Source organism: Rattus norvegicus, chromosome 8 (genome assembly GCF_036323735.1).
Source record: "Rattus norvegicus strain BN/NHsdMcwi chromosome 8, GRCr8, whole genome shotgun sequence".
Taxonomy (NCBI): Eukaryota; Metazoa; Chordata; class Mammalia; order Rodentia; family Muridae; genus Rattus; species Rattus norvegicus.
Genome location: NC_086026.1, coordinates 53,655,655 through 53,671,257, shown reverse-complemented (window position 1 = coordinate 53,671,257; position 15,603 = coordinate 53,655,655). Strand labels below are relative to the sequence as shown.

At 46.7% G+C, this 15,603-nt stretch overlaps 1 protein-coding gene across 5 annotated transcripts; it reads left to right on the top strand.

The window, feature by feature from the left end:
* Positions 1–1,833: 1,833 nt before the first annotated feature.
* Foxr1 (forkhead box R1) lies at positions 1,834–13,870 on the top strand. Of its 5 annotated transcripts, none has more exons than XM_006242969.5 (6): positions 5,385–5,888; positions 10,991–11,065; positions 11,159–11,409; positions 11,727–11,956; positions 13,185–13,423; positions 13,798–13,870. In XM_006242969.5, the coding sequence occupies exons 1-6, from the start codon at positions 5,828–5,830 to the stop codon at positions 13,830–13,832; spliced, it is 891 nt and encodes a 296-aa protein (XP_006243031.1). In that variant the 5' UTR covers positions 5,385–5,827; the 3' UTR covers positions 13,833–13,870. The 5 variants fall into 5 exon arrangements, with proteins under 5 accessions (XP_038938271.1, XP_038938270.1, XP_006243031.1 ...); XM_039082340.2 differs by lacking the exon at positions 5,385–5,888 and adding exons at positions 5,929–10,275; positions 12,803–12,919 and having other exon boundaries at positions 13,185–13,870; XM_039082343.2 differs by lacking the exon at positions 13,798–13,870 and having other exon boundaries at positions 1,834–5,888; positions 11,798–11,956; positions 12,803–13,321.
* Positions 13,871–15,603: the final 1,733 nt, after the last annotated feature.

The window sequence follows — 15,603 nt, the reverse complement described above, 5'->3', positions numbered from 1 at the left end:
TACTACTCTGAGCCACACCTGCCTGCTGCCACACTTCCTGAGGTGATGAACATGGGCTCACCCTCTGAAACTGTAAGGAAGCCTCCCATTAATACGTTTTAATGTAACTAGGACAATGAATGAAAAATTAACACCCTGTATGAAATGCACAATTAAAATAGCACAGACTGTGTTGTTAGGAGAATTGTTGGGTCTTGCAGAGGACCTGGTTCAATTCCTAACACCCACATGGTGTCTCACAACTGTTATAAGATCCAAAATCCCATTGGCGGTGGTGACCCACATCTTTAATTCCAATACTCCGGGCAGAGGCAAATCTTGTTTCTCAGAAAAAGAACCAAACTAACAAAAACAACAACAAACAGAGATTTACATTACAATTCATAACAATAGCAATGGAAATAATTTCATGGGGGAGGCGGGTCTCCACAAAGGAGAGGAACTGCATTAAAGGGTTGCAGCCCTAAGAAGGTTGAGACCTGCTGGGCTAGAATCATCTGAAGTGTGTGCTTCGATTGAGACAACACTTCCATAAACAGACTGTAGGCAAGCCTGTAGGGGATTTTCTTAATTAGTGGTTGATGTAGGAGGGCTCAGCCCATTGTGGGTGTGACTACCCCTAGGCTAAGGATCCTAGGTTCTGTCAGAAAGCAGGCTGAGAAAACCCTGAGGAGCCAGTCAGTAAGCAGCATGGCCTTCTTATTAGCTCATTTTTTTTTTTCAAAGGTAGGAATCCCCTCTGTTCCTTATCAAAACAGTTTAACAGCAAATGTAGATAATAAACTTTTTATTTAGACATATAAGTTATCTTCTGTGGGGGTATTCTATCTCGCCCCTTCTAATGAAAGAGGGCAAATGTTTATATTAATCTTATCCAAAGACTAGACTAACTTAACAGTGACAGACAGAGAAAGCAGAGCCCCTAGGGTAGGGAGTAGAAAACAGTTCCACTTGTAAGCACATTTAAACTTCCTACCAGTGCAGAGACACCTGTTGCCACTTCAGCATTAACTCCTGACTAGTACATGTCAGGGGAAGTCCCAACACGTATTTTAAATAAATTGTTCTCATTAGCTCTTGCACCAAGGTTCCTCACTGGGACTCTGACTCTGGGTCTGTAAGCCAAATTAACCCTTCCCTCCACAACTTGCTTTGGTTATGGTGTTTCGTCACAGCAATGGTAATCCCAAGGCAGCTATTTTAGCCCCATGGTATAACTCCAACCTGGGCTAAATGAGACTTCAAAGTAAGGGAAGGAAATATTAGCCGTGGGAGATGGGTTGGCGGGTGAGCATATCTGTTCTGCGAACATGAGGATCTGAGTTTGAATTCTCATTAAAAGGAAAACCGGGGTTGGGGATTTAGCTCAGTGGTAGAGCGCTTGCCTAGTAAGCACAAGGCCCTGGGTTTGGTCCCCAGCTCCAAAAAAAAAAAAAAAAAAAAAAAGGAAAACCAAACAAATCATGATCCCTGCACTTAGGAGGCGGAACAAGGAGTTCTCTGTAAGTGTGAGGCCAGCCTGGTCTACATAGTGAGACCCTATCTCAAAAAAAAAAAAAAAAAAAAAAAAAGTGATCATGACCACACATACTGTAAGCCTCAGTGTTGGGGGCAGAGACAGAGAGATCCAGGGAACTTGCTGGCCAGTGGAGCCTTAAAGGAACAGCGTGTCCTCCAACTTGCATGGCACATATGACCATATCCTACACAAAGTAAGAGAAGTAAATAAAAGCGGGGTGTACTGAATGATGGGAGGGGAACAGAGAGTGGAGGTGGAGGCCAAACTGGTCAGAGAGTCTGTGTCCTGAGGAAGGGACGTTTTGGAGCTTGGCTTCCTGTGGTAGCAGGAGCACTGTACTAGCAAGCTAACCACTGCACGTACAAGCACCACATCATTCGACTCATACAGGCTCCGAATGGAGATGGCCCTCCCCTGAGTTTAGAATGTTTAGAGATGACCAGTATACATGACATAGGATTTACTACAGTTATAGTTATCATTCTGGTTTTCCCTCTTTGGCTTCTCGTGGTGGTGGTGGTGTTGGTACTGGGAGGAACTCCAGCGTGTCCCGAATTCTAGGCTCTACCGCTAAGCCCCGCCCACTGGCATTATGTACCTAGACATTGTTCTGTGACCTTGGCTGTAACCAGCTTGACAGCAATGAGTGTATTCTAAAGAGAAACTTGTGCCCCTTTGTCTATCAGACTTGGAAGCCAGGGCTGGCCAGGAGGAGAGCCTTATCTTCAGAGAAACATCTACAGCTAGTCAGACACCCTGTAAGACACTGGAGTTCAGGCAATGATGGATCAGTGGTGCACAGGACCACACCTTGACTGGGACTCCTAGACTGTCTTTGTATTAAAGCCCTACAGAAGGACATAACCCTCGCCATCATTTTAGAATAGTGAAGATGGACCCTGGAGGATATCCACTAGATCTTTCCTGATATGCCTACGTTGAATACATCTCTTTTTTCTACTTTTCTCTATTAATTTAGCTTTTTAAATTGGCTCCTGGAAGAAGAGTGGCTGAGTCTGGCTGGTCAGGGCTGCCAGAGATCCGACCCCCTGCTATGTCGTCATCACTCTTCCTCTACAGGTTTTTTCTCACCTCAGATTGGTAGTGAAAAGCAGAAAAAGGCTTAGCAGGGTGCCCAGGAAGTCGAGGAAGTCCTGGGCAACAGAAAAGGCCCCTTCTCAAAAACAAAACAAAACAGTTGGTTTTGTTTTTTGTTTAGTTTTGTTTTGTTTTCCTGAGCCCGGGCCTCACTTTTGTAGCCCTGGCTGTCTGGGAACTCACTAAGTAGACCAGGATGGCCTGTTCCACACCGTGAGTATGATGATAAAGACAAGTCCCCGGGCCTCTGCCTCCTAAGAGCTGGGATTAAAGATGTACAGCAGTAACTGTGATCCAGTAATGGGTTATAGTTCACCTTAAAAGGCAAGAATCAAGGCTGGAGGTCTAGCTCAGTGCTTTGAAACTTGCTACAAGGCCCAGGGATCAATCTCCAGCATCACAGCCCAATAGCAAGCAAGAAATGAAAAATCAGAAGGTCATAGTGACTCATGCTTTTTGTATGGTTTTTTTTTTTTTTTTTTTTTTTTTTTTTTTAGATGGAGGGTCTCTCTCCCTCTGTCTTAGAACTCATTGTGTAGATACACCAGACTGGCCTTGAACTCACAGAGATCCAATTGCCTCTGCTTCCCAAGTACTGGGAATAAAGGTGTGTACCACCAATGCCCAGAGTGACTCACCCCTTTCATCCCAGCACTTGAGGTAAAGAGCACTTGGCTATTCAATCACGAGGACAGGAATTCAGGTTTCAGTAGCCCACAATTAGTGTGTGGCTCCAGCTCCTAGGGATAGGGTCCCTTCCAGCCTTCAAGGGTATCCTCACGCATGTTACATGCATGCACACAGACACCTGTGTATAGACATGTCTTTAAAATTCAGAAGGGAGCAGGGTATAATAATGCACACCTTAATTCTAGGAGTGGGCAGGTCTCTGTGAGTTTGAGGCCAGCCTGGTCTACGTAGTGAGATCCTGTCTTGGAAGGAAGGAAGGAAAGAAGGAAGGAAGGGAGGGAGGGAAGGAGGGAGGGAGGAAGACAGACAGACAGACAGACAGACAGGAAGACAGAAAGTTCCAACTCCTGATTTTGTCTATGTAAGCTAATATCTGTTTTTAGGAAATACTAAGGTGTTTCTAGGTAAAAGGATATTCTGTTGACAAATTACTAAATGACTCATTACAAATGATATACTTTTAAGGGCTGGAGATGTAACTCAGTGGTAAAGCAGTTGCCTGGCTTACCTAAGGCCCTGGATTCTATTCCCATCATTGATCAGCCATCAGTTAATTAAAGAAAACCAGAACAGGGAACTGGATGTGGCAGTATACACTTTTAATCCCAGCACCCTAGGGGCAGAGGCAGGTGGATCTATTTGAATTTGAGGCCAGCCTTGTCTACATTGGGAATTCCTGGATAGAGAGACAGTGTCTCAAACAAAGAAAAAGAAGAGAGAAGAAAAGAAAGGAAAATATCTACTGAGGATTTGTAAGATGAACCAGTGGATAAAGGCACTTGCCCCCAAATCTGACAATCTGAGTTTATCCCTGGGACCCAATGATTGAAGATGAGAACCAACTGCCCCAGGTTGTCCCCCGACCTCCTCACTAGCACCGTGGCATGCTCACATGCATTCACACCCATAAAATAAATGGACTGTAACATATATGTAAAAGTGTGTATAAGGAGCTGAGCATGATGGTACATACCTGTAATCTTTTTTTAAATGATTTACTTTGAATTTTACGAGCAGGGGTTGGGGATTTAGCTCAGTAAAGCGCTTGCCTAGCAAGCACAAGGCCCTAGGTTCGGTCCCCAGCTCCGGAAAAAAAAAAAAAGGTCGAATTTTACGAGCATTGGTCATCTTGTCTCTGTGTGTGTCCGTGTAAGTGTGTTGAATCCCCTGGAACAGGAGTTACAGACAGTTGTGAGCTGTCATGTGGGTGCTGGGACTTGAACTGGGATCCTCTAGGAATAGTAGCAGCCAGCGCTCTTCACCACCGAGCCATCTCTCCAGCCCTGCACATCTGGAATCTTGGGAAGTAGATGAAAGAAGCTCGAGATTTCCCAGCTACTCTCAGTACACAGAGTTCAAAGTCCAGCTGCTATGAGCCTATTTTCAACAAACTGAAAAGAAATATATGTGTATACGTGCATATGTACAGAGACGCTTACGGGCTGAGATATTATAGTTGTACGGTACAGCACTTGCCTAGCACGTACCAGGCCCACCCGTTCCCGGAACTGAGAAAAATAAACGGATAAATGAATAAAAGGTTAATAAGGATGTAAAGTAGATAGCTATAAAGTTTTTTCTGTAAATTTGAAGTTAAAAAAAAAAGGGGGGGTTGGGGATTTAGCTCAGTGGTAGAGCGCTTGCCTAGCAAGCGCAAGGCCCTGGGTTCGGTCCCCAGCTCCGAAAAAAAGAAGAAAAAAAAAAAAAAACAAAAAAAATTTAAACCAGTTTGCTATTTAATTTAATCTCTGCTCTACTACCTACTGAGTCATCCTGTTTTTTTCCTCGTCATTCATTTATTTGTTTCTGTTCTTTTATAGTTTATGTTTTTGAGACAAGATTTCTGTGTATAGCCTCCTGAAACTAACTCTGTAGGCCTTGAACTCCCAGAGATCTGCCTGCCTCTGCCTCCAGAGTGCTGGGATTAAAGGCCTGAATTGCGCCCACACTCCCTGCTCCTTTTTTTTTTTTTTTCCTTAAAAAAAAAAAAAAAAAAAAAAAAAAAAACCTTTGCTGGTCTAGCAACCTGCACCACCACGCCCCCGCATTTAAACTCCTCCTCCATCCCCTCCATTCCCTAGCCCACCCACCCAGAGATCCTCCCCCTCGAGCCCAGTTTGCTTGGGTAGTTTAGGGTAACCTTGAATTTGTGCTTCCGCCAAGTGTAATTGATTCTAGGAATGTAGCTCGAAATCTGTTTTTAGGGGGTGTGGGCTTCGAACTTGCTCGACAGGCACTCAAGCAGCTGAGCCACATCCGCAGACGCAGGAAAACCTGGTGAGCGCGAGCTGGGTGGATCCTGAGGCAATCCGGAGTGTCTGCAGGGGCGCTGCGCTCCTGACCGTTCCCACCCGCGACTCCCCGCGGTTTGAGGACGCACTTTCCACGCAAGCGAGTCTCTCCGCCTCCTGCACCCCGCACTACTGGTCTCCTCTATCCTTAAAAGTGGACCCCAAAATCCAGGACCGGGACTTCTGGGCCAGCCTCCATGGCCAGGTCCCGGGCTTGTTGGACTGGGATATGGGCAATGAGTGCTTCTTGTCCTTCACCACGTCACACCTGTCGGAGGCCGAGCAGAAACGTGAGTGGGGCTGTGGGGGAGGGGCGCGTGGGTGGCTGCGGCATCCAGTGGGTGGACCGCCTCTGGCTTCCCAGGCTCGCCACTTCACTGGGATCAGGGTCTCGAATCCCACGCAGGCGTGTGTGTGGCCCTACCGCAACTGAGTTCCCAGAGTCCACATATTGTGGGCTACAGCTCATATCCCATCACCCCCAGAACATTCCTAGACCTCGTCTGAGCTTTGGCGCTTGCGCATGAGAACTTGGCATGCCGCAGGCTTTAGTTTTCGGTGTGAAAACAATCACTGTTCTCTTTGGGGAGGTAATCCTTGCGTCTTTGGTTGTTGCTATTTATGTTTTTGTTTTGAAACCCAGGTTTGCCTCAAGTCTTAACAGTTGACCTACTGGTGCTCTAGGCATGGGCCACCATCCCGGGATGCTAGCCCACCTCTCGTTTTATCTGTAGTACAAGATGGAGTTAATAGTGCCAACAGGATGGTGGACCTGTTCTTTTTAAGTTTTTCTTCGTCCTTGAACCGAAAGTTCAAGTTTTAGGTGATCACTCTTGTTTTTTTTGTTTTTTTGTTTGTTTGTTTGTTTTTCCTTTTTCTTTTTTTCGGAGCTGGGGACAGAACTCACTCTTGCTTTTAAAGTGTGTTGATTTTTTTTTCCCCAGTGCAAGGTCGTTGGGTTAACGTTACTCTCCCCACTTCAGTTAGTCAGATCTGTCATTTCCACGTCCACATATAAATGTCTTATTCTTCAGAAGCTGAGACTGGAGTGATTGAGCCCAGGAGTTCTAGACCAGCCTAAAGGTGTCTTGTGCAAGGCCCTACTCTTTGTTTCTGGACACGTTTGTGTATTGTTTTGTTTTGAGACAGGTTCTCACCCTTGAAGCATTGGGTTGAGTCCAGAACTCTAGATCAGGCTGGAGTTCCTGGCTTGGGGCTGTTTATCTAAACAGGAAGAGTAGACAGATGTCAGGGCATGGGGTTCTGGGGAGAAGTGTGATTGGTGACACGTGTTGAGTGGCTTTGGTATATGGTTAGAATTTAAGAGTAACAACAGTTGGACCAAGGCTGAATCCAGTGTAGAGACTGAGGAAACAGATAACCATCCCCAAGAAGACAGCCCAGTATAAAAACAGTGGTAGAGCCTACAGAACCCGGCTGATACGGTGTTACAAGGACTGAGATCGAGAGATGGGCAGGAGGGTCTGGAGGTCAGGATTATCCTTGGCTTCAGCAGGACTCAAGGGCTGCTTGGACTAGAAACTATTGCCCTCCCCTTCCCCCAAATGAAGGAATAAAGGGGGTCAACAAAGGGAAATGGGGTAAATCTGATCAAATACATTATTGTGTGTGTGTGTGTGTGTGTGTGTGTGTGTGTGTGTGTGTGAGAGAGAGAGAGAGAGAGAGAGAGAGAGAGACAGAGACAGAGACAGAGACAGAGACAGACACAATGCCCTAACATTTTCTTTTGTTGTTTTGAGACCGGGTCTCACTGTATGACGGAGATCTTACCATAGGACACATGTGAAAGTCAGGACATCCTATAGGAGTCTGGTCATTCTATTTTGAGGTCAAACTCAAATTGGCAGGCCAGACAGCAAGCCCTGTGACTCACTGAACCATCTCATAGGCTCCAATAGGCTTTTACATCCTCTAAAGGTGCTGTACAATTTTTGCATTCCAAATGTAATCCTTCCACCTCAGACTCGCAAGGGCTGGGACTATATAACCCTATACAAACCCCCTTGGCTTTACTATGTTTTTATGTCCATCAAAATTGTCAGATAAGTTTTTGTGCCCCAAATTCACAATCTTCCTGCTCTCGACTCCTACTACTGGGGTTACAGGTGTGTGCTCTTACAGACAGGTTTATCAATCAAAGTTATTGTGCCTCTTTTTTCTTTTTTTCGGAGCTGGGGACCGAACCCAGGGCCTTGCGCTTGCTAGGCAAGCACTCTACCACTGAGCTAAATCCCCAACCCCTGTGCCTCTTTTTTTGTTCGTTTGTTGGTTGGTTGTTGGTTGGTTCTTCAAGACAGGGTTTCTTGGTATGTGATTGCATCCCTGGCAATCCTAGAACTGGCCTTGAACTCAGAGATCCACCAGCCTCTGCCTCCCAAGTACTGGGATTAAAGCCCTGCACCACCATACTGGATAAATCAAATATTTTAACACAATCCAATCCAAATATACATCAACTGGACACTCACATACCATAGGATGATGTCGTAAAGTCATAAACCTTCGAAGCTGGGCACAGTATTACACCAGCAGTCAGAGGCAGACGAGTCTATGAATTCAATGCCAGCCTGGTCTACATAGCAAGTTATAGGCCAGCCAGGATTACATGACGAGACACCCCCCTCCATCTCAATACAGTCTTACACAATATTTTGTCTCTGTTTTGTGGTTGAAGATTGAACCCAGGCGTGTGCCATCTCAAACAAGGGCTTTTCCTGATGAACTGACCCTAGCCCTAAGTCGTCTTCTTTTCATAACAAAAACATGGGGACCAGGCAAGTGGCTCTGTGGTTAAGGAACACTTAACTGTGAGGTTCTGATTTCAAATTCCCAGCACGCGCCTCAAAAATTAGGCATGACTTTCTGTGCCTGTACCCCAGCATTTAAAAGTGGAGGGCACAAGGGTTGGGGATTTGGCTCAGCGGTAGAGCGCTTGCCTAGCAAGCGCAAGGCCCTGGGTTCGGTCCCCAGCTCCGAAAAAAAGAACAAAAAAAAAAAAAAACCAAAACAAACAAAAAAAAAGAGTGGAGGGCACTTCTGGTTCAGTGATAGACCTTCCTTAAAAAAACCACCCCCCAAAAAAAAAACAAAACTAGGGGCAGCTAGATGCTTAGCATGAAAAGGTTTGTGCCACCTGAGTCTCATATAGTGACAGAGAGAGCCAGCCCCTTCAAATTAACTGTAATTTAAGATAGATATATATCTATCATATATATATATATATATATATATATATATATATATATATATGCACTCATACAGGTGCCTGCATACACATTCCATACATATTGGTGTTCTGCCACTCAGAGATGCTTCCACAACAAACATGCATACTCCATATACACACATATACACAAAAACATCATGCTCTATGCCACCACACACACACACACACACACACACACACACACACACACACACACAAACCCACAATAAAGACAGTAAAGGCAGACAAGATGGCTTGGCAGGTAAAAGGGTCTGCGGTCAAACCAGATGACCTCAGTGTGGTCACCAGAGCTCCCATGAGGGAGAGAATGGACTCTCGGCAAGCTGCCTTCTGACTTCCACCACTGCATGCTGGCATGTGCCCTCCAACATTCACACAAGTAAATAGAACAGCATATTTACAAAGAAATTTTGCCAGGTGTGTCGGTACATGCCTTTAAGACCTCCCCCGCCAACCCTATAAAGAGAAAGAACAAAAGATTTTGTGCAGTGAAGACACTGCAGTTTAAACCCCGCAGTGGGGGAGTTTAAACTCGGGAGGCAGAAGCAGGTGGTTCTCTTGAGTTCGAGGACAGCCTGGTCTACAGAGGGAGTACCAGGACAGCCACGGCTACACAGAGAGAGCCAGTCTTGAGAAAGAAAGAAAACCCCAAACACTGCAGTTTGTAATGGGAATTCTTACCAGGCTCCTTGGCAGTGTGGTGTGTGCTATGCCTGCGTTTGTCTGCTTTGTTGTCTTGATGAATTGTGTTTTTTGTTTTGTTTTCTTCCTTCCATCCTTCCGTCCTTTCTTTCTTTCTTTATGGTTTTTGGAGACGGGATTTCTCTGTAACCCTGGCTGTCCTAGAATTGGCTCTGTAGACCAGGCTGGCCTGGAACTCAGAGATTTGCTTGCCTCTGCCTCCTGAGTGCTGGGAATAAAGGTGTGAGCTATCGCTGCCTGGCTGGTTTTTTTATTATTATTATTATTATTATTATTATTTATTACTACTACTACTACTTCTACTACTACTACTACTACAACAACAACAACTACTACTACTACTACTACTAGTAGTAGTATATTTAATACAGGGTCTCTCTACATAGCTCTAGTTCTCTAGTTGTCCTGGAACTCCAATAGAGATCTTTCTGCCTGTGTCTCCTAAATACTGAGATTAAAGGCACAGGCCACCATGCCTGGCTGTTGTCTTTGTTCTAATTTGGTTCTATAGATTGAAGTCATGCCCAAGTGCTCTGAGCTATCTTCTCAACCAAGGAATTTATTTTTGGGTATTATTTGCATGTGCAGAGACCTTTAACTGATGGCCATAAGTCACCATCTGTAAATCCAAGGCTCTCAGATCTACCTACAGACAGGAACGCCACTGACTGTGACTTCTACTTTCAGTCATACCGACTGTCTAAGGGAGTAACGCACCATTTACTAAGGTCAGGCTAAATAACGAATGACACTTCCGAGCAGGGGCTGAAGAATAGGGCTGAAGGATGTGCCTGATGTGCCGCCATCTTGCTGGCCCAAGCAAATGTGATTTAATTAAAAATATGCTAATCATGAAGTCTGTAATTCTGGGAGGCTGAGGCAGGGGTATAGCAAGTTTGAGGCCAGCCTGGGATGTCAGGAGGAAAAGGAGCAGAGTGGGGAGAGGGTGGAGGAGGGGTGAAGGAAGAGGAGCAGGAGAGAGAGGAGATAACTGAGTTTAAAGTACTTGTCAACAACATCCAGTCTGCATCTCTGCCTTAGAGCTAGCAGAGAAGTCCGATACGTAGCCAGATTTGGAAGCCTTGGATTTATGGATGGTAACTCACAGCCATGGGCATGAGATTGTTCAAGGATAGTATAGTATGTGTGGAGTATGAAAAGAATGCAGGAAACTTGAGGTCAGAGGTAAAGAACACCAGCCCCTATAACCTCATACTACCTGGACTTGGCCCACACCTACCCCAAGAGATCTTCAAGGCCGCAGATCCTGGGGTAACAGTGGGAATTTTAGAATATCTTGACTCTCTTTTTGCCAGTTGCCAAATACAGATTCCAAAGAACCGAACCACCGAAACTGCCTTTCCTGACTCTTCTCTCTCTCTCTCTCTCTCTCTCTCTCTCTCTCTCTCTCTCTCTCTCTCTCTCTCTCTCTCTCTTGGCCAGTTGCCCTATACAGACTCCGAATCGTTGAACCACCAAAACTGCCTTTGGAAAAAATACCCAACCCTGATAAAGATGGTAAGTAGTGAGTTCTGTGGACAGAATTCTATCTTCTGAACCTTACTCCCCAAAGCCAGTGAACTATGAGATATCTCCCATTCCCCTGCCCAGGCCCAGACATTAAGCCCAATCTGTGGATGTGGGTGAACCCAAACATCGTGTATCCTCCTGGCAAGCTGGAGGTTGCGGTCAAAAAGGAAGACTCGTCGAGCGCACCACCTGCCTCCCAGTCAGCCCTGAAAGAGGAAGACAGCTGTTCCGAAGCCTCGGAGATACCAGCACAGCAGCCACCGCCTCCTCGCAAGCAGAAGAGGAAGCAGAAGGAGAAACACATTGCCTCTTCCCCTAGCATCTGGGAGGAGGTATGGATGGGTGGGCACAGGGTTGAAACATCAGCAGCGGGGTTGGGGATTTAGCTCAGTGGGAGAGCGCTTGCCTAGGAAGCGCAAGGCCCTGGGTTCGGTCCCCAGCTCCGAAAAAAAGAACAAAAAAAAAAAAAAAAAAAAAAAAGAAACATCAGCAGCTGGGTATCTGAGGGCCAATAAAAGATGAACACGTGTAGACCTGACCTGTACCCTTGGGCTGGGGAGAAGGAGTCTAGACCGCTCCCCTATCTGCCACTGCACGTTGAAGCTGAGGCCGAGGAGTCAGGACCAGATCCTACTCTGTGCCCCTCTAGCCTACAGAAGAGGAGGAGGCCAAGGACCGTGATGACAGCTTCTCTGTGGCTCTCCCATCCCTTCCCACAAGGGCCCCACTCCAGAATCGGTGGAGGCTCCGGCAAGCCATCAGCCCAGAGGGGCGGCTCTGGTCCCGCCCCCCTCTTCATTACTTCCATCTCATTGCCTTGGCACTCAGAAACAGTCCCCCCTGTGGCCTCAGCGTGCAGCAGATCTACAACTTCACTCGGTAGGTGCCCAGGGGGCCCTAGAAGGAGGGGAAGGGGAGGGTCAGGGTTTAATAACTTCCAACCTGGCCCTAGGCTGCTGACTGTTTTCCCTTCTGGTTTTATTTCCCTAGGCAAATGTATGCCTACCCAACGTTCAAGAACATAACCACTCCCACCCCTTCACCCCTTAAAATTCAGCCTTCCCTCACATACCAATTCTCCTGGGTCAAGTTGCAGTTTTTCCCACACTGCCCCAAAAGATTAGCCAGAGTAGAACCCAGTATCCCCAACACCTCCCACTCTCTGCCCCTTAGACTGCCCTGCCCCGCACAGAACCCTGTAACCTCCAAGGGTCAAGGAAGCCTCACTGAGAAGTTGCATTGTATGTGTGCGTATGTGTTATCATTGAAATTAGGGCCTTTTTTTTTTTTTTTTTTTTTTTTTTTTTTTTTTTTTTTTGAGGCAAGGAATCACTTTGCGGCTCAGGCTGGCCTGAGTCTTACTTTATGCTAGCCTTGAACTCAGAGACCTACTTGCCACTGCCTCCCAGGTGACAGGGTTTCTGGGTGTAGCCGTGGCTGTTTTAGAACTGACTGTGTAAACCAGGTTGCCTTCAGCATCAGAGATTGACCTCCTCTGCCTCTTTGGTGTGGTGGGTTGGTGGAACTAGGGGTGTGCTGCTCCTGGGTGGTAGAATTAGGGGTGCGCGGGCCACAACCAGCTAACATTTTGCTTTGATAGTCGTGCATGAGTGTGAGGCCTTCCCTGGTATTAGGCAAAGAGCCCGGTGTCTCAGGTTATTTTTTTCCTTGGGTGATTTAATTCTGTTATTGGTTCTGCTTTGTTCCTGCCTTCAAAATCACCAGCCCTCGAGGGAGGGGCAAAGATGAGCCCGAAGTTGGGGGCAGTAAACTAGCCTTAGAAGAATTCCTCAGCCTAGCATGGTGGCACAGGCCTGTGATCCCAGCACTCAGGATTCAGAGGTAGGAAGAAGGCCATGGGTTTAAGGTCACCCACAGCTACCCAGTGAGTTCAAGGTCCATCTGGGCTACATTAGACTGTCTCAAGGACTGAAAGAAAGAAAAAAGCTGAGTTGTGGTTCGTCCAGCAAAATGCAACTCCAGACCCGTCTGTCCTGTTTTACCCTGAGAGGAAGCTGAGACTCTTGGCCCTGGGGAAGAACAAGAACCACAGTGCATCCTCTTCAGAGGCCCCATGCCTTTCTTTACTCTTCCTCCCTGTCCACAGAGAGCACTTCCCCTTTTTCCGGACAGCTCCAGAAGCCTGGAAGAATACAGTTCGTCACAATCTCTGTTTCCGAGACAGCTTTGAGAAAGTGCCGGTCAGTAAGCAGGGGGAGGCCAGCACTCGGCCTCGATCCTGCCTCTGGAAGTTGACCGAGGAGGGACATCGCCGATTTTCAGAGGAGGCCCGCACCCTGGCTTCCACTCGGCTGCAGAGTATCCAGCAGTGCATGAGCCAGCCAGGTGTGAAGCCTTGTCAAGTGCATGAGCCCAGGGGTGGGGGACCTGAGGCCCAGACCCTAGGCTAGATGTGCCTCCCTCAATCAGACTCTAAAGACATCTAAAGGGAGAACAGGAGTGATGAGTTTGTGAGTGAGAGTTTGTGTACAAGGAATAGGGAAACAGGTTGCTGCAGGCTCTGCTCACAGCCCAGAATCCTGGCCCAATGGCGTTCGAGCTGGGTAAAAAGTATGAGGGTTTATCTGCTAAGAGGATTCTACCGTAACGAGCAGAAAGGCTTCAAAAGAGGTAGCGTTGGACCCTTAAGCTCCGTGAGATAGTATAGCAGACCCGGGACAGCAGGTCAAGATTGCAAGCTCCTCTGAACTCTCTTACAGATGTGATGCCCTTCCTCTTTGACCTTCAAGAATAAGAATCAGCCATGCCCTATTAAAGATTCCTTCAGCAACACCTGTGTCTGTGTGTGTGCATGTGATCTCTGAGGATGGGGCTAAACGGGGAGTGGGATTCAGCTCCAAGAATGAAAGTAGAGGTTCTGGAAGCTGGCAGGTGGTAGAGAGGTAGGTAGTAGGTAGGTAGAGGTAGGTAGTAGGTAGGTAGGTAGGTTTCTCCATGGATGAAATGAACCAATTGAAGCTGCATCTGAAGTATAAAGAGGGCTGGAGAGATGGCTCAGCGGTTAAGAGCACTGACTGCTCTTCCAGAGGTCCTGAGTTCAATTCCCAGCATGGTGGCTCACAACCATGTATAGTGGGATCTGATGCCCTCTTCTGGTGTGTCTGAAGACTGCTACAGTGTACTCACATATCTATAAAGATAGGTTTGTTGCAAGGCAGCTTTTGGGTGAGTTCACTGATCTCACAGGTGAAGGTCGGAAGTCACACATCTGGGCTAAAAGCAAAGGGGTTTTTACTGGCTAGGGCTGGGATTGTATCCATATAAGGTAAAGAGGGCGAACTGGTTGGGTAGCTGGGAATGTGGAGAAAGGGAGAGATGACATGTTAGCCCAGAGTTTTCTTGTAGCAGAGTTGAGGGAAGAGCGATTGGGAGTTCTTAGCTTGGGCAGAGGGTAAGCAGGGGTTCCAATCAAACATCCGAGCCTCTTTGGGTATAAGGGCACTGATTCAGATCTGATTACTTCCTGCTGAAGAGGGACGAGGAGGGATGGGAGAGATGGGAGTTGGTGGGTCCATGAGGGAGCAAGGGAGGTATGAGTGTAGAAGCAAATGCGTGTGTGCGCATACACACATTTGTTTAATAACCAGGTCATTCATGGTAATATGTGCCTCTGATGCCAGCATTTAAAAGGAACAGTCCGGAGGGCCAGGAATTCAAGGCTGGTTTTTATTTTTCTTTTTTTTTCCGGCGCTGGGGACCGAACCCAGGGCCTTGCGCTTGCTAGGCAAGTGCTCTACCACTGAGCTAAAATCCCCAATCCCTCAAGGCTGTTTTTAACTCTATGATTTAAGGCTAGCCTGGTCTTTTATTTCAGAACAGGTAGGAAAGTTAATTTTATCTGAACCCTTATTTTCCCAATTTCTTTAACTTTAGTTGCAGTCTCCTGTGTAAATACCTTCCTACCCTCAGGTCAGTTTTCCTGAGGTTTACCTGGTAAAAGGGCAGAAGTGTTCTTTTGTTTTTCAATGATTTATTTAGTTCTATTTATGTCTGTGTGAGGGTGTCCGATCTCCTGAATCTGATATGTGAGCTGCTGTGTGGGTACTGGGAATTAAACCCAGGTCCTCAGGAAGTGCTCTTACCCACAGAGCCATCCCACCAGTGCACACGAGCACACACACACACACACACACACACCCTTTTCAGACAGCTTTACCATGTGACCCTTGCTAGCTTAGAACTTGACCTCAAATTCAGAGATCTGCCTGCCTCCTGAGAGTTAGGATTAAAGGCATGTGCCACCATGCCAAAGTCTTTTGTATGTTTAAGTCTCTAGCCAAGGACAGTCTTGAACTCTTGACCATCTTGCCTCTGCATCGGTGGCCAGAAGTAGTACTTGAATTGAAGATGGTTGGGTAGGGAGTAGATGACTTTCAGTGTGGAAGGTGGAGGGAGTGGAATCAGTAGGTCACAGTCATGAACATGGGGTAGTGAGAGCTGGACAAGGAAGCTCCTTTCTGGTGCTCATATCTAAGGTTCAAGATCAACCAGGAAGTCTGTGATGA

Coding starts and splice junctions, on each gene's coding strand:
- Foxr1 (XM_006242968.5), top strand. CDS start 5,828: ATGGGCAATGAGTGCTTCTTGTCCTTCACCACGTCACACCTGTCGGAG. Junction 11,066..11,158: donor ACCCAACCCTGATAAAGATG/GTAAGTAGTGAG, acceptor TCCCCTGCCCAG/GCCCAGACATTAAGCCCAAT. Junction 11,410..11,726: donor CCCCTAGCATCTGGGAGGAG/GTATGGATGGGT, acceptor GTGCCCCTCTAG/CCTACAGAAGAGGAGGAGGC.